The sequence below is a fragment of the Urocitellus parryii genome, chromosome 6 (assembly GCF_045843805.1).
Source record: "Urocitellus parryii isolate mUroPar1 chromosome 6, mUroPar1.hap1, whole genome shotgun sequence".
In the NCBI taxonomy this organism is placed as follows: domain Eukaryota; kingdom Metazoa; phylum Chordata; class Mammalia; order Rodentia; family Sciuridae; genus Urocitellus; species Urocitellus parryii.
In genome coordinates, this window is record NC_135536.1 from 87,224,739 (window position 1) to 87,251,392 (window position 26,654).

The 26,654-nt window shown below is 35.9% G+C and overlaps 1 protein-coding gene across 1 annotated transcript in view; it reads right to left on the bottom strand.

Moving 5' to 3' along the window:
* The window catches only part of Fsip1 (fibrous sheath interacting protein 1), a 204,652-nt gene that overhangs the window by 138,338 nt on the left and 39,660 nt on the right, over positions 1-26,654 (bottom strand). The window contains exons 6-9 of the mRNA XM_026393410.2: positions 22,639-22,737; positions 18,194-18,318; positions 16,525-16,635; positions 12,864-13,022 (exon numbers count right to left, since the gene is read on the bottom strand). Of these exons, the coding sequence (XP_026249195.2) occupies positions 12,864-13,022; positions 16,525-16,635; positions 18,194-18,318; positions 22,639-22,737 (494 nt within the window). The remainder of the gene's footprint in view (positions 1-12,863; positions 13,023-16,524; positions 16,636-18,193; positions 18,319-22,638; positions 22,738-26,654) is intronic.

Sequence of the window (26,654 nt, forward strand, 5' to 3'; positions counted from 1 at the left end):
CTAAGGCAGGCAGGGTCCCAAAGCCACATGCTTGTTGTTTAAACAGAGAGGGGGAGATGTTGAGAGCCACAGACAAAGGGGCCCCAGCAAACTTCCAGCTGCCAGCAAACTTCCAGCTGCCAGCTGATGATTGGCTCACAGTGGCCCCAGCAAACTTCTAGCTGCCAACTGATTGGCTCCTCTGCGGTGATGCTCATTGGGCTATTTCCATGCCCTTTCAGACCACAGAGCTGCTCATTGGGGGACTTTTTTGGCTCCACCCACGCGACCCAGCCAATCGGCCTCAAGAGCACGAGGAGTGGGGGAGGTGGAGAGGCTTCTGGGAAGCCTGTAGTGGCAGTTGGGCTCTGAGGGAATTCCTGAAGAGCTCGTGTGATGCGGCGTGTGTGTTCTAAAAATAAAGTTTGTTTCTGCTGACAAGTGGCTCATGAATTGTGCCCAGCAAGACTGTGGCAGGAACCCACTGGTGTGGCTTTGCTAGTTCACTACAAAGGGATTGGATAACAAAGAGAAACACAATGGAGAAATTTGGTGTGGAAAAAAAAAAAAGAGAGATCCGAAAAGCATCCTGAACTTAGCTATACTATGAGCTGGTCTGAAAAGTTCTCTGTTTCTCAACCACCCTCAGAGAGCTGAGGCAGCAGCCCTCTTAGGTGGCCATGCTGCAACTCATTGCTATGAGACCTAAGAGATAACAGCAAACACTGCCAGACTAACCTAGCAAGTGTCTACTGTGTACTCTAGGGTGTACCTAGCAGAATATGAGTGAAACCAGCACAGAGAAGATTATACCCAAAGGGATTCATGTCAAAAAAATTCAAGGGGAGCCCAACTCACTTTTCCTTTGAGTCTGGCAGCTCACTTGACCAGCTGAAGTGGGTTGGAAATCTGAACAGGCAATTGTGAATACACTCAGGGATTAAACATAGAAAGTCTATATTCATGGGCAACAGAGTCTGTGAAGGATTGGCTCCCCTGCCCCACAAGAAGGACTATTTGGAGGCTTCTGAGATCCAGACTCTTGACAGAGATCAGCAACTGCCAGGTCATAGGGGTGTATTGATCTAATCTCTCCAAAGAAGATATCACCCAACAAAGTCCCTAAGGCCTGATTAGACCTAAGTCCCAGCCACTGGAACTCATCCTGTATAACTCTGCAGCAGCCTCATCCTGGAAGTACATCAAGCTAGTATGTGTAGACAATACTTCAACTAACAGTATGTCCCATTCCATCCTACCATATATTGGTGAGAAGGGAACCTGAGAAACAGTTCAACCAGCATCAGTCTTAGGCCCATTTCAAATAGCAGCTCTCTGAACAATACAAAAAGAGGAAGGGGTTATAACCCCAGCCCTTACATGCTCCTCCCCCTTCTCTAATAGTCCAAGAAGAAATGGAAAGAAAAGCAGTAGGGCATAGGCAGTGACCATCCATTCATTTTATTTTGACTACCTCAGTAGAGACAATTCCTACATTTTTCATTAAGAATCTTTTGCTCTGTGTGTGTGTGTGTGTTCTTGCTTTGTTGATTGCTTTGTGGACATATACAAACACATATTTATTTTATATATACACACACACACACACACATACATACACATATTTATTTCTTTTTTCTCATTTTTGGGGGGAGGTACCAGGAGTTGAACCCAGGGTGCTTAACCACATCCCCCAGCCCTTTTGTTATTTTTTATTTTAAGATACAGTCTCCAAGAGTCAAATAGACCACAACACAATAATTATGGGTGACTTCAACACACTGCTCTCGCCATTAGACAGATCCTCTAGACAAAAACTGAATAAAGAAACTATAGAACTCAACAGCACAATCAATAACCTAGACTTAACCGAAATATACAGAATATATCAACCATCATCAAGTGGATACACGTTCTTCTCAGCAGCACATGGATCCTACTCAAAGATAGACCATATATTATGCCATAAGGCAACTCTGAGTAAATATAAAGGCGTGGAGATAATACCATGCACCATATCTGATCATAATGGAATGAAATTGGAAATCAATGATAAAAGAAGGAAGGAAAAATCCTACATCATATGGAAAATGAACAATATGTTACTGAATGATCAATGGGTTACAGAAGACATAAAGGAGGAGATGAAAAAATTCTTACAGACAAATGATAATACAGACACAACATACCGGAATCTATGGGACACAATGAAAGCAGTTTTAAGAGGGAAATTCATTTCTTGGAGTTCTTTCCTCAAAAAAAGGAAAAACCAACAAATAAATGAACTCACACTACACCTCAAAAACCTAGAAAAGGAAGAGCAAAACAACAGCAAATGTAGTAGAAGACAAGAAATAATTAAAATTAAAGCAGAAATCAATGAAATTGAAACAAAAAAAACACTGAAAAAATTGATAAAACTAAAAGTTGGTTCTTTGAAAAAATAAATAAGATAGACAGGCCCTTAGCCATGCTAACGAAGAGAAGAAGAGAGAGAACTCAAATTACTAACATACGGGATGAAAAAGGCAATATCACAACAGACACTACAGAAATAGAGAAGATAATTAGAAAGTATTTTGAAACCCTATATTCCAATAAAATAGAAGATAGTGAAGATATCGATAAATTTCTTAAGGCATATGATCTGCCCAGATTGAGACAGGAAGACACACACAATTTAAACAGACCAATAACAAAGGAAGAAATAGAAGGAGCCATCAAAAGACTACCAACCAAGAAAAGCCCAGGACCGGATGGGTATACAGCGGAGTTCTACAAAACCTTTAAAGAAGAATTAATACCAATACTTTTCAAGCTATTTCAAGAAATAGAAAAAGAAGGAGCTCTTCCAAATTCATTCTATGAGGCCAACATCACTCTGATCCCAAAACCAGACAAAGACACTTCAAAGAAAGAAAACTACAGACCAATATCTCTAATGAACTTGGATGCAAAAATTCTCAATAAAATTCTGGCAAATCGAATACAAAAGCATATCAAAAAACTTGTGCACCATGATCAAGTAGGATTCATCCCTGGGATGCAAGGATGGTTCAATATATGGAAATCAATAAATGCTATTCACCACATCAATAGACTTAAAGACAAGAACCATATGATTATCTCGATAGATGCAGAAAATGCATTTGACAAAGTACAGCATCCCTTTATGTTCAAAACATTAGAAAAACTAGGGATAACAGGAACTTACCTCAACATTGTAAAAGCTATATATGCTAAACCTCAGGCTAGCATCATCCTAAATGGAGAAAAACTGAAGGCATTCCCTCTAAAATCTGGAACAAGACAGGGATTCCCTCTATCACCACTTCTATTCAATTTAGTTCTCGAAGTACTAGCCAGAGCAATTAGACAGACAAAAGAAATTAAAGGCATAAAAATAGGAAAAGAAGAAATTAAATTATCGCTATTTGCGGATGACATGATAATATATTTAACAGACCCAAAAGGGTCTACAAAGAAGCTGCTAGAGTTAATAAATGAATTCAGCAAAGTGGCAGGTTATAAAATCAACATGCATAAATCAAAGGCATTCCTGTATATCAGCAACAAAACCTCTGAAATGGAAATAACTACTCCATTCACAATATCGTCAAAGAAAGTAAGATACTTGGGAATCAACCTAACAAAAGAGGTGAAAGATTTGTACAATGAAAACTACAGAACCCTAAAGAGAGAGATAGAAGAAGATCTCAGAAGATGGAAAAATGTACCCTGTTCATGGATAGACTAACCTCATCAAAATGGCGATATTATCCAAAGTTCTCTACAGGTTTAATGCGATGCCAATCAAAATCCCAACGGCATTTCTTGTAGAAATAGATAAAGCAATCATGAAATTCATATGGAAAAACAAAAGACCCAGAATAGCAAAAACAGTTCTAAGCAGGAAGTGTGAATCTGGAGGTATAGCGATACCAGAGTTCAAACTGTACTACAAAGCAATAGTAACAAAAACAACATGGTACTGGTACCAAAACAGGCAGGTGGACCAATGGTACAGAATAGAGGACACAGAGACTAATCCACAAAGTTACAACTATCTTATATTTGATAAAGGGGCTAAAAACATGCAATGGAGGAAGGATAGCATCTTCAACAAATGGTGCTGGGAAAATTGGAAATCCATATGCAACAAAATGAAACTGAATCCCTTTCTCTCGCCATGCACAAAAATTAACTCAAAATGGATCAAGGAGCTAGATATCAAATCAGAGACACTGCATCTAATAGAAGAAAAAGTTGGCTACGATCTACATATTGTGGGGTCGGGCTCCAAATTCCTTAATAGGACGTCCATAGCCCAAGAGTTAATAACAAGAATCAACAAATGGGACTTACTTAAAATAAAAAGTTTTTTCTCAGCAAGAGAAACAATAAAAGAGGTAAATAGAGAGCCTACATCCTGGGAACAAATTTTTACCCCTCACACCTCAGATAGAGCCCTAATATCCAGAATATACAAAGAACTCAAAAAATTAAATAATAAGATAACAAATAACCCAATCAACAAATGGGCCAAGGACCTGAACAGACACTTCTCAGAGGAGGACATACAATCAATCAACAAGTACATAAAAAAATGCTCACCATCTCTAGCAGTCAGAGAAATGCAAATCAAAACCACCCTAAGATACCATCTCACTCCAGTAAGATTGGCAGCCATTATGAAGTCAAACAACAATAAGTGTTGGCCAGGATGTGGGGAAAACGGTACACTTGTACACTGCTGGTGGGACTGCAAATTGGTGAGACCAATTTGGAAAGCAATATGGAGATTCCTGGGAAAGCTGGGAATGGAACCACCATTCGACCCAGCTATCGCCCTTCTCGGACTATTCCCTGAAGGCCTTAAAAGAGCGTACTATAGGGATACTGCCACATCAATGATTATAGAGGCACAATTCACAATAGCTAGACTGTGGAACCAATCTAGATGCCCTTCAATAGATGAATGGATAAAAATAATGTGGCATCTATACACAATGGAGTATTATGCAGCACTAAGAAATGACAAAATCATAGAATTTGCAGGGAAATGGATGGCATTAGAGCAGATTATGCTAAGTGAAGCTAGCCAAGCCCTAAAAAACAAATGCCAAATGTCTTCTTTGATATAAAGAGAGCAACTAAGAACAGAACAGGAAGGAAGAGCATGAGGAAAAGACTAACAGTAAACAAAGACGAATGGAGGGAGAGAAAGGGAGAGAGAAGGGAAAGCATATGGAAATGGTAGGAGACCTTCAATGATACACAAAAGTATAAGAGGTTATGATGGGCAAGGGGGAGGGAAAAAAGGGGGAGAGAATTAAACAACAGCAGAGGAGGTAGAGAGGGAAGATGGGAGGGGAGGGGAGGGGGTATAGTAGGGGATATGAATGGTAGCAGAATACAACAGTCACTAATATGCCATTATGTAAAAATGTGAGTGTGTAACCGATGTGATTCTGCAATTTGTATTTGGGGTAAAAATGGGAGTTCAAAACCCAACTGAGTCAAATGTATGAAAGATGATATATCATGAGCTCTGTAATGTTTTGAACAATCAATAAAAAAAGATAACAGTCTCACTAAGTTTCTTAGCTCTCTAAGTTGCTGAGGCTGGTTCTGAATTTGCAATCCTCCTGCCTCAGCCTCTAGAGTCACTGGGATTATAGGAATGTATCACAATGCCTCTTTTTTCTCATTTTTAGCATTTTTTCTAATGTAGTTATCTTTTCATGCCTTGACTTTGGGGGTTAGGGTTTGGGGTTTGCATAATTTGATTTTCTTTTGTTTTGTTTCATTTGTTTCTTTCTCTACCCCTATTTCCTCCTCCTGCCAACAGTCTCCCTTTATTTCTATTTTTTCTCCTCCTTCCTTAACCATTGCCTGCTATGTCTCTTTTGCATTTTCTCTGTTCACCTTTGAAATTATAAACTCTTTTCTATCTCCCTATCACATTTTCTTTTCTCTTGATTAACCATATTTTTATCATCTTTTAGAACAAATTGGTTTATATAACATTTACTCCCACCATTCATTCTCTTGCAATTACTACTGCTGTGTATAATGTACTTGACACCTCTTGTTGACTTTAATGCCAGATCTACTTTATGGTTACTTATTGTTTTTGCTGTTGGGCATTACTAACCCCATTATTTCCAGGTTTTATAATAATTAACATTGTAGATTTCATAGAGGAACCAGACATTTATTTTGATATTGTATATTATTTGCATTGGTTGTGGCTATTTTTTGTTTCCCCTTATTCTGTGTGATGCTGGGAAGCCACAAGAACACTACAAGTTCTCACAGTAGAGTCTCTGCTGCTAAACTATACTCAGCCAAGAGACAGCTTACCTTGTTCCACACACAAATTAAGAACACTCATATTCAGCTATATTTTAATATAAAGAATAAAAGAGGGGAAAAAATAAACTAATGGCAGGCCTCAAGTATAAACAGTTAGGGGTGGACCCTCAAGGTTCCCACTCATGGACATCAACTGCTTCAGCAAAAACAGAGAGAACTGAACACACAGGCTATGTATACCACAACTATGAGGGGAGGTCTCAATATAGATCATTCTAGGGTACTTTGGCACTTGAAAACTATGTCCTAAAAAGGCCCACACATAAGAATAGAAGAGAAATTCCTCCTAACAGATGCATAAAACCCAACACAGAAATACAAGAAATATGAAAAACAAGGTAATACGATACTTCCTAAGTTCATAATACACCAGCAACTAACCCCAAAGATCCTGAAGTAAATAGAATATCAGATAAAAAATTCAAAAGAATGATTATAAAAAATGATCAATGAATTCCAAGAGAACACAGAAAAACAACTGAATGAATTAAGGAAGTCAGTACAGGCTAAGAATGAGAAATTCATTAAGGAGTTAGAAATATTAAAAAAGAATCAAACAGAAATCTTGCAAATGAAAGACACAATAAATCAAATAACATGCTCAGTTGAAAGTGTCTCTATTACATAGACATGCTAAAGACAGGATCTCAGAGCTTGAAGTCAAAGGGACCAGCCTTAAACATTCAGATGATATTAAAGAAAATAAAATAAATAATAATGATTAGAATATATAAGCATTCTGGAACAACATTAAGAGAGCAAATTTAAGAATCATTGGAATTGAGGAGGATTGTGAGATGCAGGATAATGGGATGGATAACCTCTTCAGGGAATAATAACAGAAAAATTTCCAAACCATCAGAATGAGATGGACATCCAGTTACAGGAGGCATTCAGAACCCCAAATACAAAAGATCAAAAAAGAAACTCTCTGCAACATATTATAATTAAAATGCCTAACATACAGAACAAAGATAGAATTTTTTTAAAACCTCAAGAGAAAAAGATCAGATCACATTTATAGGCAAACCAAACAGAATCACTTCTAATTTCTAAGCAGAACTCCCTGCTCTCCCCAACAGGCACTAACCCAACACAGTGCTTGGAGCCATGTAGCCAGTCCATAGCTTGCAAAGCCTATGCCTGATCTGCTTGATACAAAACAGTTATCTGTGGCAGGTGTACAGGACACCGAGCACAGCCCACAAGACCTCCAGAGAGAGTGATTCCTAATTGGGAAGTAGAAAGGGAGGGGGTGAGTGAGATACAATTTAGAGACTAAATTAGAGACCAGGAATTGCGAGATCTACAAGTGATATAAGGAGATAGGACCAGCCACCCACATCACAAGAGCAAACCTCAAAGGAGTTCCTTGGGGAGCAGTCTTCCAACAAGGAACAGCAAGTGCTATACCCCACCTCCAGAAGCTCCACCCCCAAGACCAACCCTCCCACCCTAATAACCTTGACCATCCTAAGGATGCAGATACCAGCAAATAACAGACAAACCCACCTACTGGATGAAAGGGGAAGCAGGAAAGATACTGAACTCCAACAAAAACTATCCATTAATTTTCCTTCAAATTTTTTTTCTCTTTTCTCACTCTCTCTTCTCCCACCCTCACATCCCCAACACTTGTGAAACCAAGTACTTTTCATGAATTAGTCTACTGAGGTCTGGGATGTCTGAATAGTATATTGCAGTTGTGTTGTATATTCTTTTTTATTTTTACATTTTTTATTTTTCTTAATTTTTATGATTGTTTTTTTTTTACTGTCTTATTGTCTTCCCACTTACTTGTCTCCCTCAAATCACTTTCTCTCTTTTCTCCTGCTACAAGCCAACTTCTTTAGATTCCTCTTTCACACTTCCTAGGATCTAATAACTCTATATCCTCACCTTCTACCTCCTTAACATCTCATCTGACACCCCACCTCCAGTTCTCTCTTTGTCCACTATCAGAAACTGTAGACCTTTTTGCAAACCTACTGTTTATATTGTAGATAATAATTGAATTCACTATTTCTGTATATTCTGACAAAACCATAAATGTCTTAACAGCAGTTATTTGGCTTAAGATTCTATATTGTTTGTATTAGGATCTGTTAACATTGTTCGCCCCCTTAAAGGAGAGTTATTCGACCCCTGCAGGGATGCTATAAGCCCATAGGGTAAAACTGTAACACCTTGGATCCGCAGGAGAGAGCAAATACAGGCAGCAAAAGAATTATTAGAATAAAGGAAGGCATAGAGTTACAAACCAAAGGAATAATCTATCTATTCAATGAATAATATCAGAAAAAAGACCCAAATTAATACAATTAGAGATGAAAAAGGAGAAATCACCACAGACATCACAAAAATCCATCAGGTTATTAGTTACTATTTTGAAAACTTATACTCTAATAAATTGGAAAATCTAGAAGAAATGTGTTCATTTGATCTGCCGAATTGGATCAAGGGTTCACACAAAACCTAAGCAGACCAGTAACTTGAAATGATATAGAAGCAGTAATAAAAAGCCTTCCAATAAAGAAAAGCCCCAGACCAGAAGATTCTCAGCTGAATTCTACCAGACCTTTAAAGAACTAATGCCAATACTCCTCAAACATTTCATTAAATAGAAAAGGATGGAACACTTCCAAATTCATTCTATGAAGCCAGTATCACACTCATACATTGGTGTCCAGATAAGGACACATCAAGGATAGAAAACTACAGACCAATATCCCTGATGAACTTAGATATCAAAATGCCAAGTATGACAAACCTGTAGTCGTGGCTCTATTCTCGTTGTTTTGAGGATCCTAAGCCTCATTTGTAGCAGTAAGCAAATCAAGCATTATGCTAAATGAATGAAACATGAAGCTGATGTTTGTTGCAGAAGCATCTGGACTTTGAGAGGAATTGTGCGCCAGGCCCATTTCTGTGTATTTGCATCCAACTGTAATGAGCCTATTTATGTCAAATTGGTGGAGTCCCTTTGTGCTGAACACCAAATCAATCTAATTAAGGTCAATGACAACAAAAAACTAGGAGAATGGGTAGGCCTCTATAAAATTAACCTAGAGGGCAAGCCCCGTAAAGTGGTTGGTTGCAGTTGTGTAGTTGTTAAGGATTATGGCAAAGAATCTCAGGCCAAGAATGTCATCGAAGAGTACTTCAAATACACCTGGAGACTGAACAATATGTTACTGAATGAACATTGGGTTGCAAAAGACATCAGGAGGAGATTTAAAAATTCTTAGAGGTAAATGAGAACACAGACACAACATATCGAAATCTCTGGGACTCTGTGAAGGCAGTACTAAGAGGAAAGTTCATTGCATGGAGTTCATTCCTTAAAAGAATAAAAAGTCAACAAATAAATGACCTAACAGTACATCTCAAAGCCCTAGAAAAAGAACAAATAAACTCCAAAAACAGTAGAAGGCAGGAAATAATTAAAATTAGAGATGAAATCAAAACAAAAGAAGCAATTTAAAATATTGACAAAATTAAAAGTTGGTTCTTTGAAAAAATAAAGTTGACAAACCCTTACCATGCTAACAAAGGGAAAAAGAGAGAAAACTCAAATTACTAACATATGTAATAAAAAAGGTAATATCACAACAGACACTAAAGAAATACAGAGGATAATTAGAAACTACTTTGAAAACTTGTACTCCAATAAAATAGAAGATATTAAAGGCATCCACAAATTTCTTAAATCATATGATTTGCCCAAATTGAATCAGAATGATATATACAATTTAAACAGACCAATATCAATCAATGAAATAGAAGACACCATCAGAAGCCTACCAACCAAGAAAAGCTCAGGACAAGATATATACATAGCAGAGTTCTACAAAACTTTTAAATAAGAACTAATACCAATACTCTTCAATTTATTCCATGAAATATAAAAAGAGGGAGCACTTCCAAACTCATTCTATGAGGCCAATATCACCCTGATTCCAAAACCAGACAAAGATACATCAAAGAAAGAAAACTTCAGAACAATATCTCTAATGAACATAGATGCAAAAATTCTCAATAAAATTCTGGCAAATCAAATACAGAAACATATCCAAAAGATACAGAACCATGATCAAGTGGGATTCATCCCAGGGATGCAAGGTTGGTTCAACATATGGAAATCAATAAATGCAATTCATCACATCAATAGACTCAAAGATAAGAATCATATGATCATCTTAATAGATGCAGAAAAGCTTTCAACAAAATACAGCACCCCTTCATGTTGAAAACACTAGAAAAATGAGGGATAAAAGGAACATATCTCAATACTGTAAAGGCTATCTACGCTAAGCCCCAGACCAACATCATTCTAAATGGAGAAAAATTGAAAGAATTCCCTAAAAAGTGGAACAAGACAGGGATGTCCTCTTTCACCACTTCTACTCAACATAGTTATTGAAACACTGGCCAGAGCAATTAGACAGACAAAAAAAATTAAGGGATATGCATAGAAAAAGAAGAACTTAAACTAGCACTAATTTCTGACAATATGATTCTATATCTTGAAGACCCTAAAAATGCCACCAGCAAACTTCTAGAACTAGTAAATGAACTCAGCAAAGTAGCAGGATATAAAATCAACACCCATAAATCAAAGGCATTTCTGTACATCAGTGACAAATCCTCTGAAATGGAAATGATGAAAATTATCCCATTTATAATAGCCTCAGAAATAAAAATACTTGGGAATCAACTTAATGAAAGAGGTGACAGATACAATGAAATATACAATGAAAACTACAGAACCCTAAAGAAAAAAATCAAAGAAGACCTTAGAAAATGGGAAGATCTACCTTGCTCTTGGGTAGGCAGAATTAATATTATCAAAATGACCAGACTACCAAAAGCACTATACAGATTTAATGAAATCATGATCAAAATCCCAAAGGCATTCCTCATAGAAATAACAATCATGAAGTTCATCTGGAAAAATAAGAGACCCAGAATAGCTAAAGCAATCCTTAGCAGGAAGTGTGAAGCAGGTGGCATCACTATACCAGACCTTAAACTATACACAGAGCAATAGTAACAAAAACAGCATGGTATTGGCACCAAAATAGACTAGCAGACCAATGGTACAGAATAGAGGACACAGAGACTAACCTACAAAATTACAATTATCTTAAGTTAGACAAAGGTACCAAAACATATATTGGAGAAAAGATAGTCTCTTCAACAAATAGTGCTGGGAAAATTGGAAATCCATATGCAACAAAATGAAATTAAACCCCTATCTCTCACCATTCACAAAAATAAACTCAAAGGGGATCAAGAGCCTAAGAATAAAACCAGAGACCCTGCATCTAATAGAAGAAAAGGTAGGCCCTAATCTTCATCATATTGGATTACACCACAACTTCCTTAATAAGACACCTATGGCACGAGAATTAAAATCAAGTATCAATAAATGGGATGGATTCAAGCTAAAATGTTTCTTCTCAGCAAAAGAAATAAGCAATGAGGTGAATAGACAGCATACATCTTCAGGGAAAATTTTTACCCTGCACACATCAGATACAGCACTAATCTCTAGGGTATATAAGGAACTCAAAAAGTGAAACACCAAAAAAAAAACAAATAACCCAATCAGTAAATGGGCCAAGGACCTGAACTGACACTTCTCTGAAGACAATATACAATCAGTCAGCAAATACATGAAAAAATGTTCATCATCGCTAGCAATTACAGAAATGCAAATCAAAACTACTCTAAGATTTCATTTTACTCCTGTCAGAATGGGCAGCTATTATGAAGACAAACAACAATAAGTGTTGGCAAAGATGTGGGGGAAAAGTACACTCATACATTGCTGGTGGGACTGCAAATTGGTACAGCCACTATGGAAAGGAGTATGTAGATTCCTTGGAAAACTGGGAATGGAACCACAATTTGACCCAGCTATCCCTCTCCTTGGTTTATACCCAAAGGACTTAAAAACAGCATACTACAGGGACACAGCCACATCAATGTTTATAGCAGCACAATTCACAATAGCTAAACTGTGGAACCAACCTAGATGTCCTTCAGTAGACGAATGGATTTTTAAAAACGTGGCATATTATCATAATGGAATATTACTCAGCAATAAAAGAGAATAAAATCATGGCATTGCAGGTAAATGGATGGCATTGGAAAAGATAATGCTCAGTGAAGTTAGCCAATCCCCCCCAAAAAAAATGCCAAATTTTTTCTCTGGTATAAGGAGTCTGATTCATAATGGGGTAGGGAAGGGGAGCATGGGAGGAATAGAAAAACTCTGGATAGGGCAGAGAGTTGGGAGGGGAAGGGAGGGGCAGGGTGTTGGAAATGATGGTGGAATGTGATGAAAATCATTATCCAAAGTACATGTATAAAGATATGAATTGGTGTGAATATACTTTATATACAACCACAGATATGAAAAAAGTACTCTCTATATATAATATAAATTGTAATACATTCTGGTGTCATATATTTTAAAAATCAATTAGAAAAAAGAATACCTGATCATTCTGATTTTCAAGTCTTGGAGAAAAGCTGGGAATTATTGGGCGGACTGCAGCTAGTTCTTGGAGTTTTGTATCAATTTCAGCAAGCTGCTGATGCTGGGTGGCTGCAAATGTGTATCCTTCTCCTGGAACCAGCCAACCAGACTGATCACCCTAAAATGAAACAAGGGTTACCAGGTCATATCCATACTACATTTTCCAAAACATACCTTTCAGACTGCTTTATCAAAGCCCAGGACTTCACAAAACAAACAAAAGCAAAACAAAAAACACAGAATTAATATTAGGATGGTAAAAGAAAAAATGAAATAGTTTACAGTTTCATAATCTGCCAACTCTGTGTAAAGTATCTTCTTACATTATGTGGGAATTTCTCCTATAGAATAAATCTCTTAGTCTGGTTATCATAATATTTTCATTTCTCTACTTTAGAAAAAGGTTTTGTGATGTGTTGAATAGGAAGAAATCAGTAACTACCCTAAAGGAAAACACTATCAAAGGAGAAACAAAGTCAAGTAAAAAAACAAAACAAAATTACTGGGAATACAAACAATATTTCAATAATAACCCTGAATATTAATGGCCTAAACTCATCAGTTAAAAGACACAGACTGGCAGATTGGATTAAAAAGAAGACCCAACAATATGCTGCCTTCAAGAGACTCATCTTATTGGAAAAGACATCTACAGACTGAAGGTGAAAGGATAGGAACAAACATAACACTCACATGGACTGTGGAAACAAGCAGGGGTTCCCATTCTCATATCAGATAAAAGTAGACTTCAAACCAAAGTTAGTCAGAAAGGATAAAGAAGAACATTATGTACTGCTTAAGGGAATCATATATTAACTAGACATAACAATCATAAATATTTATGTCCCAAACAATGGAGCATCTACATACATTAAACAAACTCTTCTCAGTTCAAGAGTCAAATAGACTACAACACAATAATACTGGGTGACTTTAACACATCTCTTCCCCACTGCACAGATCTTCTAAACAAAAAATAAACAAAGAAATTATAGAACTCAATAATACCACCAATAATTTAGACTTAACAGACATACATAAATATTCCATCCATCAATGAGTGAAGACACTTTTTTCTAAGAAGCACATGGATCCTTCCCTAAAATAGACCATATGGCAAATACAAAAATATAGTGATAGTATCCTGCATTCTACCAGACCATAATGGAATAAAATTAAAAATCAATGATAAAATAAAAAATAAAAGCTATTCCAACACCTGTAGATTAATAATACATTATTAAAATATGCATGGATAGCAGAAGACATCAGGGAGGAGATAAAAAATCTTAGAAGTAAATGATAATTTTGATACAACAGACCAAAATCTCTGGGACTAAAGGCATTGCTAAGAGGAAAGTTCATTGCATTGAACTCATTCATTAAAAGAAGTAAAAATCAACAAATAAATAACCTGACATTACATCTCAAATCCCTAGAGAAAGAAGAAAAATCAATATCAAAAGTAGTAGAAGACAGAAAATAATTAAAATAAGGGCTGAAATCAATGAAATTGAAACAAAAGAAGTAATTGAAAAAAATTGATAAAACAAAAAGCTGGTTCTTTGAAAAAATTAATAAAATTGATAAACCCTTAACCACCCTAACAAAAAGAAGTAAAAACTCAAATTACTAAAATTTGTGATGAAAAAGGAAATATAATATTTCAGATACCACTGAAATACTGAAGATAACTAGAAACTATTTTGAAAATTTATACTCCAATAAAATAGAAAATATTGAAGACACCAGAAAATTTCTAGAGAAATAGGAGCTTCCCAAACTGAATCAGGAGGATATACACAATTTAAACAGATAAATATCAAGCATGAATAAAAGATGCCATCAAAAGCCTACCAACTAAGAAAAGCCAAAGACCAGACAGGTTATCAGACAAGTTCTATAAGACCTACAAAAAAGAAATCAATACCAATACTCCTCAAGTTATTTCATGAAATAGAAAAGAGGGAACCTTTCCAAACTCATTCTATGAAGTGAGTGTCACCTTGAAACCTAAGCCAGACAAAGACATATCAAGGAAAGAAAGCTTCAGACCAATATCCCTGATGAACATAGATGCAAAAATTTTCAATAAAATTCTGGCAAATTGCATACAAAAACATATTTAAAAGATAGTGCACCATGATCAAATGGTGTTCATTTCAGGGATGCTAGGTTGGTTCAACATACAGAGTTCAAAAAACATAATTCATCACATCAATAGATTAAAGATAAGAATCATATGGTCATCTCAATATATGCAGAAAAAGAAATTGATAAAATACAACACCCTTTCATGGTCAGAACACTAGAAAAAATAGGGATAGAAGGAACATATCTCAACATTGTGAAAGCTATCTATGCTAAGCCCAAGGCCAACATTATTCTAAATGGAGAAAAATTGGAGGCATTCCCTCTAAGAACTGAAACAAGACAGGGATGCCCTCTTCCACCACTCCTATTCAACATAGTCCTTGAAACTCTAGCCAGAGCAATTAGACAGATGAAAGAAATTAAAAGGATATAAATAGGAAAAGAAGAACTCAAACTTTCACTATTTGCCAACAACATGATTCTATACTTACAGGATCCAAAAAACTCCCCCAGGTGCATCCTGCCCTACTAGTCACAGTTATCACCACACATGCACTGCTTTTGTACCTAAAGCAAAATCCATCCTCTGAACCTATGGGTCTTAGGCTGGATTACATAGATCCAGAACCTGAGACAGGAAATCTTGCTTGAGTGATTTATCAGAGAAATGTCTTTGGGAATAGGGGCATGAGGCAAACAGTCTGGGACAAGGGCACAAAGCAAGCTAAAGACCAGCGTGGATCTGATCTCTGGAGAAGCACTACAAAGCTAATCCTATTTTGAGGTGAGGGATCTGAGGTAGGCAAGGCTACTTGGCTCCCATTTGGCTCCAGCTAATTCTCCAAGGAAGGGGACAGGTGTGTGCCCTGGCACAAGGCTAGGGAATGGACACACAGACAAGTTTTAGATAAAGGGGATCTGGAAAGAGTGCCAGCATTTGCTCCACCATGTCTCTATTCAACACAGGAGAATAAAAAACAGCAGGGCTAGTTGTGTCAAGGAACACAGGAGGGTGTATTTCTTTGTAGAAGTAAAGAATATTCCTACGATATTACTATATAAACACTGGGCCACTGCACTCTTTCTGGGACCTTCTGGGACACTATAAATACCTGCACTTGCCCCCTACATTACATATTTCCCCTTTTCAGCTCAGTTTTTTGCCCCCCAGGGAATTAATTGGTCGAGTTTAACTGGGAAGGAGCAGGATGGTATTCTTTAGGATTACTGAAAACTATAGTGAAACACCATGTATCCAATGTGGGGATAATAAAAAAGGATAGAGAGAAATACATTCTTATGTCATCAGTGTCTAAGCCCATCTCATCACAGGCGGTGGTTACTATCGTGATAATCAATGTGTGGTCCTCTAATAAAGACTTAAAATGATCTTAAAGAATTAATAATAAATTGACCAAAAATGAATTTGAAAACATGTATAAAATAGGAATTTTTAAAGTCAGAGAATACTGTATCATAACCTAAAAAAATATACTGTATAAGTCATTGACTATGAGTTTCCATACCTCAGAACTGGACAGTCCCGAATCTCTATCATCTAAGTCCTTCAAAAGTTCAGCCAGTCTTTGCTTCTCTCTGTCAATCATAACCACTGGGTTTCTTGAATTCTTAGCCAACTACAGAATTCATTAATGAGAAACATTAAATATTCAAAGCAATTCATAATTCAGGAAAATAAAAAAGTGGCAGAGGCATCCACAGAATAGAAACACCAAGACATATGTTGAGAGACATATGTTAGACCCTAACTCTAACCCTAACCCTAATTTTATATTGCTAGGTAATTTTATTTTATGACAAACACTTTTGTGGGGCCACTTCCAAACAAAAATATTTCCACTATAAACAGGCCCTTTTGTTACTAAGAGAGCATTTTCAAATCTCTCCTTGTAAAATGTGCATACACACATGCAAAAATATATTTGCTGAGACATTTGGAAGGACTCTTCCTTTTTTCCATATTTTTACTGATGCATTATTATTGTATATGTTGGTGGGATTCCTCTTCTTGACATTTCCTTATAGAAGATATTTACTAAATGAAACTGAAAGTTTCAAGCATAAATATTATAAGGAATTTAAATAAATATTCAGTTACCATTATTAAAAGGGGGGAAATGTAATCTATGGTGGAGCTGTGCCAGCCAGAACTTGAATATGGGAGAAATTCTAAAGCTCTTAGAAAACTAAGCAATAAATAATATAGAATGAGCCAGCACAAAGAGACAGCTCAAGCTGGATAAGGTTTCCTAAAGATCACTTGAACATGGAGTACAAAAAAATTTAGAGTCCCAAAGATCAGTCCTGGCAGTAGCAGGTTGACTCATGAATCTTGTCTGCCTGAATATGACATGTAAATGGTGGGAAAAGCATCAGACTGAACAGTAGGAATTACTTACTTTCTCTTCCTAAGACTTCACTCTCACCAATGCAGCCTTCTAGTAACTAGTTGCTCAAAGGCTGTACTATGAGCCTTCTTGTGCCCCATTTACATTTCTTATTATAAATTAATTAATTAGTATTCTGGTCTAATACAGGAGTTCCTGTATCCTTGGTTAGTCTGAGTCTGTCTTATGAACAAATTTGCTACGGAACTTGCAAATTCAAGGAATAACCCCTGAAGCAGGGAGCTTTATCAAGGACAGTGACCAAGAGGCTCAGTGGGAGGCAGACAACTAGTGGGCTTCTCCAGTCTACCCTTGCTGCTCTGCCAGAAAGAAGCATCTTCATTCCAAGTTCTAAATGCACTAGCTACATAATCCATCTCATTACTTTTAAAAACCAAGTTTACTAATACACAATAGAATATCTAGGAAACATCATCCAAAAATATTATATAAATAAATATGTTTCAAATTGTAGGAACCAGACTTTTCTAGGTGGTGAAATAAATGCCAGTTGCAGCTAGCATTTTTTTAAAGGGATAGGATAGGTTAGGATAGGATAGGATAGGATAGGATAGGATAGGATAGGATAGGATAGGATAGGATGTAATAGAAAACAGTGAAGGTAAGTATTCATTCAGAAAACTTTTCTTTCAGTTGTTATATGTTCTGGTTCAATTATGAACACATTTAACATGGTCAGAAATATTTAAAGATCCTAAACATTCTACCATCATTGTTGCAGCTCGTTTAGTCACACATTCTGACTCCTGAATTTCTAAGTACATACCTCAATGTTTCGCTTAACAAAATCGTGGTTGTGTTTACCCCTGAGCTCAAATTTTTCTGTATTTGAGAAAGGTTTCTTTTCTGCTTTGATCAATGACTCATTTCTTTCCACATCATAGGTAAAATCTAATATTAAAAAAGTTCAAAATGTTTTCATGATTACAATTATATGTTACACTAAAAATTCACTTTAAGCATATATTTAAATTATAAGAAAGCACAGACAGAAAAACTACCTTCTAAATTTCAGATCCAGATATATATATATATATATATATATATATATATATATATATATAATTTTTTCTTAAAAAGACAAATGTGATACTTAAGTTTAAATGAACTTCTCATTTCTTGTATTATTATCATGTATCAACCTTCTTGATATTGATTCCTTGGGAATGATGGGAAATATGAACAGAACTATTTCAGAGTCACGCATGTGAAAAAGAAATCTCTGGTATTATGAGAATTTTTAAAATATATATTCTATTTTTGTCTTGATGTGAAACAAAACTTCCCCTAAATATTAACTAGAGTCATCTCCAATTATTCTATTAATTTGCCATCGCTCCTTCAAAACAATAAATCTTTGGTTCAAGCCTTTTTTTTTTTCTCCCTCTTGTGGGATGGTGGTATCAGAGATTGGACCCAGGGACACTCTACCAATGAGCTATATCACCAACACTTTTTATTTTTTATTCTGAGACAGGGTCTTGCTAAGTTGCCCAGGCTGACCTAGAACTTGTAATCCTCCTGCCTCAGCCTCTTGAGTCACTGGTATTACAAGCATGAACCACTGTGCCCAGCTCAAGATGTCTTTTAAGCAAGTTCTGGGGATAAATGTCCTGGATGTTCTTTATTCCATCTGCATAAATCCCTAGAGGCCATCTCAGTTTGTCAGTTTTCCTCAATCTTTGATAAGAACCTTATGTAATCTTCTGAAACATTCAGACCCTGAGTGCTCATAATAAGGGCAGGAAAAATATGTGAACTCTTATCCCCTGTAGAAATAACAATATAAAATCATGTGAACCCTTCAGTATAATTCTAAAAATATGCACAAAAGGAGATCTCCTTAAATGACAAATAAAGCTCACCCCACAAAATAGGACAAATTGCCACATTAAAGTCAAAAAAAAAAAAAAGAAAACACCAGTCAGTAGTTCAGTCCAGACTAGGTTTACTCAAAATTTTCCTTGTAAGAGGTACATTAATAAAATTAATAAAAGTCAACAAAATTAATAAAAGGTCACATTAATAAAAATTATCTATTCAACAAACGGCGCTGGCAAAACTGGAAATCCATGTGTAGCAAAATGAAATTAAACCTCTATCTCTCACCCTGCACAAAAATCAACTCAGAGTGGATCAAAGACTTAGGCACTAGAACCCTGCACCTAATAGAAGAAAAATTAGGCCCAAATATTCACCATGTTGGCCTAGCATCTGACTTCCTTAATAAGACTCCTAAAGCACAAGAAGTAAAATCAATAAATAATTAATAACTGGGATGGATTCAAATTAAAAAGCTTCTTCTCAGCAAAGGAAACAATAAAGTGAAGAGAGAGCCTTTGGGAGAAAATCTTTACCACATGTACATTCAATAAAGCATTAATGTCTAGGATACATAAAGTGCCAGGTTTCTGTTCTCGAGACTAAAAGGCTCAGGGGTCACTCCAGTTAAACTGAGCTAACTGGGCTGCACGAAATAACCACTCAAGAAACACAAATACCTTTTTCTTTGGGGTCGCTGTGACGGCTCCTCTGACCTTAAGGGTCCACAGAAAGAGAGAGCAAGAGCACGCGCTGACCCCTTTTATTGAGGAGCAGTTATTTAAATAAGACAAGGGGTCAGGTTTCAGGGGGCTGAGTCTATCTTCATGATGTCCACTGTCAGCAGGTTGACTGACACCTGGTAGGCCACACCCAAGGGCACAGTAAGAGAAGGGGACACACACAAGGCACTTCCATGGAAGATTCTATCCTAAACAGGGCAAGAGATTATATTACAAAGGAGCAGGTGAGTGTAGCTTCACCCATGGGGCTGTAGCAAGACACACCCATGCATGAGACACTGACCCTCGAACCCAAAAAGGGTGGGGAAAGCTCTGCCACATTTCTGCAACTGAGCGCTTCAGCACCCAGCCGGGGAGTGTGACCCAGTCATGTGTAAGGTTGGTCTCCCACAATAAAGAACTCAAAAAACTTAATGCCAAAAAAATAATAATAATAACCCAATCAATAAATGGGCTAAGGAACTGAACAGACACTTCACAGAAGAATACAATTGATCAACAAATGTATGAAAAAATGATCAACATCTCTAGCAATTAGAGAAATGCAAATCAAAACTACTCTAAGATTTCATCTCACTCCTGTCAGAATGGCAATCATCAAGAATACAGGCAACAATAAATGTTGAAGAGGATGTGGGGAAAAAGGTACACTCATACATAGCTGGTGAGACTGCAAATTGGTGCAACCATTATGGAGAGCAGTATGTAGATTCCTCAGAAAATTGGGAATGAAACTGCCATTTGACCCAACTATCCCACTCCTCAGTTTATACCTAAAGGACTTAAAATCAGCATACTGCAGTGACACAGCCACATAAATATTTATAGCTGCTCAATTCACAATAGCTAAACTATAGAACAACCTAGGTGTCCCTCAATAAATGAATGGATAAAGAAAATGTGGTATATATACTCAATGGACTATTACTCAGCTTTAAAACAGAGTAAAATTATGGCATTTTCCAGTCAATGTTTGGAGTTGGAGAATATCATCCTAAGCAAAATAAGCCAGTCCCACAAAACCAAAGGCCAAATGTTTGCTCTAATATGTTGATGTTAATTCACAATAAGAAGCGGGGCACTAGGGAAGAATAGCATTAACTTAGATTAGATAGGGGAAAGAGATGGGAGGGAAGAGAAGGAGATGTGGGGATACGAAATACAGTAGAATGAAACAGACATTATTACTATATGTATATACGTGATTACATGATCAGTATGATTCTGCAACATTACACTCAGAAATATGAGAAATTATATCCCATCTATGTATAGTATATCAAACTGCATAAATGCATTCTACTGTCATGTATAACTAATTAAAACAAATTAAAAATTAAAATAAATAAAATAAAAAGAATCAAGGAAAATAGTCAATTGGTGTATTTACATCTGATTATCAAAGATTCAATACAAACTGAACCATTAAGGAATAAATTTTGATGAAAATGGCTAGAAAGAACTAGGAAAAGAGTAAGATTGCTGAATTTCAATTCTTCTCAAACAAAAGTAAATCTGAGTAAAAAAAAAATGTGTTTTGTTCTAATTTAAAAGTTTCTAGCTGAGTGTGATAGCACATGCCTGGAATCCCAGCTACTCTTGAGGCAAAGGCAAGAGGATCAAAAGTTCAAAACCAGCCTGGCAACTTAATGAGACCCTTTTTCAAAATGAAAACTAAAAAGGATTGGAGATGTAACTCAGTACATGAGGCCCTGGTTTCACCAGTACCACATAAAAGAAAAAAGAAGTTTCTAAATAAATTAACCTATAGATTATAACTGGGTATTATGTATTAGGCAATCATATAATTACTTGTTAAACAAACTACCAGTAGTTTTGAATTACTTTAGGAGAGAGAAGTGACAACCATAGATATAAAATTTATTACTTTTTTCCCATTAATCAAGTAGTCTTATTTGAAATATGAGATAGATATATTTAGTTGAAGTTTCATATACACTTAACATTAAAATAATTCAAATGCAGCCATCTCTATATTTATAATACAGTTTCCTTAAAACATAATAAAACTTTATTATGAAACTCTATTAGAAGTTTCCATAAGACTTCTAATAAACTGCAGGGTAAAAAAAACACTGGATTATCTGTCTCATTAGTGATGTGCTTTTGTCCCCTTTAGTCTGGTGGTGATATAGCAGGCACTGCCATGTTCCCACCTGACCCCAGTCCTTGATGGGTTGGACAAGATGGTTACACAGGGGGGAGGCACCTAAATCCACCTGGTTAGCCCACCTCTTAACTAGGACTTTGGGATTTAGCCTCCCTCTCAATGACTAACCATGGCACATGCCTTTGGAACCCAAAGAAAAGCTGTCTACCACCAAGCTCCTTTCAATTATTTTTTTTCTTGCTTAAGCCAAGTTTCCATTACTTACAGCCTGCTTTTTCATTTTAACTCTTTATTATGTAAAAGTTCAAACATCCAAAAATATAAAAAACAGTATAATGAACTTTCAACAACTAGCTTCAACAAATATTGATTCATAACTGTGTGTCATCCTTAACCCCATCTATTTCTACTCCCCTCTGGATTAAATTACATCAAATCATTTCTTCTATGAGTATTTCTGTATACAGTTAGTATTCTGTTGTGTCAATATCTATGATCATAAAAATTAAAACATACCTTGATTGGCATTTTGCATATGGTTTTCATATTCTTCTGGAGATATCTGAGTGTGAAACACTGGGAAAAAGTTATCTTCATCCTCACGATGAGAAAGATCTACTGATTAAAAAATCACTTGCTCAATACTCACAAAAGTAAAAAAGCGTCTATACAAGTTGTTTAAAAATGAATTAAGCTCTAATATTTTCTCAAATATTCCTGAAACCCTTTAATACACACAAAATTTTTAAACAATGTCAGTGTTGCTTCCAAGTAGAAATGATAATCATCTTTCTACACATGAGACACTGAAAAAAACTATTGGTCAAAGTAGCCAAATAGAATTTCCCTAGAACTTTAATGCAAAAAGGATGTATAAGAAACTGCTAAAATATCACCTACCTCCCCCAAGATAATGTATTCAAATCCCAATGTTCACAAGAAAGACAATATACATAACCAAATAACTTTAATTGTGTTTTTATTTTTTATTTTAGATCCAAGGTAAACATTTCAAGTAGATAGTCAATCATTAAAATACAAAGAGAAAATTTTGGAGACTTTTGGCAGTTAGCCTTCTTGTCTTGTAATTCATTCTCTTGGACTAATCATCCCCATAAAGATAACAGGAAATTTCATTGTTCAACTTTTTTTGTTTTAATATAATTTATCTTTATATTCTCCTATTTGTTGAGAGCCACAGCCAAAGGGGCCCTAGCAAACTTCCAGCTGCCCTTCAAGCTGCCAGCTGATGATTGGCTCACAGTGGCCCCAGCAACATCTAGCTGATTGGCTCCTCTGCAGTCATGTTCATTGGGCTGTTTCCCTGCCCTTCAGACTGCCAGCTGATGATTGGCTCACAGCGGCCCCAGCAACATCTAGCTGATTGGCTCCTCTGCGGTCATGTTCATTGGGCTGTTTCCCTGCCCTTCAGACTACGGAACTGCTCATTGGGGGACTTCTTTGGCTCCGCCCATGCGACCTAGCCAATCGGCCTCAAGAGCAGGAGGATTGTGGGAGGTGGTGTGGTTGTGTGGGGGAGAGGCTTGTGGAAGCCGGTGGTGGCAGTTGGGCTCTGAGGGTTTTTCCTGAGGAGCTGTTTTGTTTGGCGTTTGTAGTTTTAAAAATAAAGTTTGTTTCTTTTGACAAGTGGCTCCTGAATTGTGCCCAGCCAGACTGCGGCACCTATTAACTAATTTAAACATTTTATGTTTTCAAGAAACTAACACACGTAGTTTTTTTAAAAAAACTGTACCTTAGTATGACAGAATCTGACAGGTTGTGGCACAGAAATGTTTTTGTTTCAGAAAAGAATTCAAGTCTTAAAGATATTACAGAATCCACCACCTATCTTTGAAAACAAACCTGGTTTAAGCATTATCCATGCAATTAAAAACTGATAAATTCTACTTCGCAAAATTTAGAAATTTTTATGTAAAAAAACATTGTTAGTAGAATGAAAAGGCAAGCCAAGTTTGGGGAAAAATATTTGCAAAATACATATCTGTTAAAAGATTACATCCAAAATACACAAAGAACTCCTAAAAGTCAAAAACAAAAGAACAACCCAATATTTAAAAATGGGCAGCAGATACCTAAAGAAAATATACAGATGGCAAATAAGTGTCTGAAAAGATGTTGACCATTTTTCAGGGATATGCAAATTAAAAAAAACATAGCACTACATACTTATTAGAATGGCTAACTCCCACACACACCAAAATGATAATACCAATTGCTGGAAAAGATGCAAAGAATAGGGAATTTTCATTCATCATCTGTAGGAATATAAAATGGTACAGCCATTTTGGAAGACAAGTTAGGCACTCTCATTCCAAGATAAAGTCTTATCATGTAATCCAGCAATCATGTTCCTACATATTTATCCAGATAAGTTGAAAACATGTATTCACACATAAATCTGCACACAAATATTTATAGCAGGCTTATTCATGGGATTGCCCAAAACTGGAAGCAACCAAAATATCTTTTGATAAGTAAAATGATACACAAACTGTGAGTGGTATATCCATAGAATGAAATATTATTCTGTGACCAGAAAATAGCTACCAAGTCACAAAATGACATGGATGAATCTTAACTACATATTGCTAAGTGAAAGAACAATTCCAATCATAATCAGTTAATTCAGCATTAACTGAAAAGGCAAAATTATAAAGACAGTAAAAAAAATCAGTGGTGGCTAGGGGCTTGTGGAAAGAAGAAGGATTGAACAGGTATTCACACAGGCAATCTTTCACAGTTGTAAAACTATTCTGCATGGTACTTTAATAGTGAATATGTGACATTATACAATTTTGCAAAGCATAAAAAGTGAAACAATAATGTACACCAATTTTCAAAAAAAATCATTTATGAGGTTGAAGAATCCCAGAATGGAATGTTAATGTGACAAAAAAATCTAATTATATTACAAACTATGAAATTGTCTCACTAAAGAGAATAAAAGAAAAAGGTGCCTGCCTAAGTAACTAAAAATTAGTGAAGTCTACAAGACTAAAGACAAGCACATAGGCACCATATTCTAGTTGACTGAGTTGTTTTCCATGGGGGTAGACTAGCAATTCTGATATCAACGTATAGTGGGATTGGATAATTAAGTAAAAAGGTGGTAGATGGTTGGAAATAGTCTTCTCACTGTTGGAGTGGAATGTTACCATTAAGCAAGGGGAAAGGGTTAGAATGATCCATGTGGCAATGGAGTAGAGCCAGAGAAATCAGTATGAACTCAGGTTTAGCTAATTATACATACAGATGGTTACACATAGATATAGCATAGATATGTGTATAATAGATTAGCATATAGTATATATAATATATATAGTATATATTTTTTATTTATTAGAGTGCCTAGAATCAATAGTCACATCTGGAATCCAGATTTTGGCTTCTAATATCAGTCTCCGATAAAAGAAATCAGGGATCCTTGGAGAAATGGTTGATTCCAGTAACAAATAAAGTCAATGAGTCTGAAGCATCTTGTAATGAAATAAAGTGAGGAAGCACTTGACAACAACAACAAAACTAAATCCACAGCAATGGAGTTGTATCAAAGGGACACAAGAACCAACTCAAAGAGCTTCCAATGGTCAAAGCTGAAAAAACTGAGCAACAAAATAAATAAAGTAGAAAGGAATTCTAACCTAAAGTACAAAATAAATATCCACAAGTCTATACTGGCATAAATTACTGATTGAATAAAATGGGGAAGTATAGGTAAATTTCACATGCAGAATAATTAAAATTAACATATGTAAATATTCTGCCCTCAAAGAAGTAAAGCATAACTGAAGTGGGGCCTACACATAATAACTTCCTTCCAAAAAGTATACTGGGGAAAAAGGGGAACCTAGAATAACTTTACAGAAAAATCTGACAAATGTTTCCTCAGGCTGGTAATTGAAGTTAACATCAACAGTGATGTTACGTTAACAGCACAACGTAATATAATGAAAATGGTCCACAACCCTGTGGTCGTCCTCCTAAAAACATATAATCTCAGTCTAATCATGAGCTAAATCCTATGGCTGAACACTCTACAAAATAGCTGACCAGTACACCTCAAAACTGTCAAAGTCATTCAAAACAAAGTCTCACAGCAAAGATTAGACTAAGAAAGCCTGAGGACTAAATATAATGTGGGCTCCTGAATGGGATCCTGGAACAGAAAAAGAACTTAGGTAAAAATAAAGGATATATAAATAAAATTGGACTTTAGTTAATAATAATGTATTAATACTGGTTCACTGATTATAAAAAAAACATAATACTAATTTAATTGGGTAAGTGGGTGTGGATATATAGGAGATCTTTATACTATCTTTTTACTTTTTCTGTAAATACAAAGTTTTGCTAAAATAAAAAGCTAACTTAAAACTTCAAGATTTTTTAGAGAAAAATATAAACAAATTAGAAATAGAAAGGGAATGTACAAACAAGAAGGAGGATTACTATTAAAAAACACATTGAGATTTTATGTCAGTAAAATTTTAAATCTTGGTAAATAGATACTT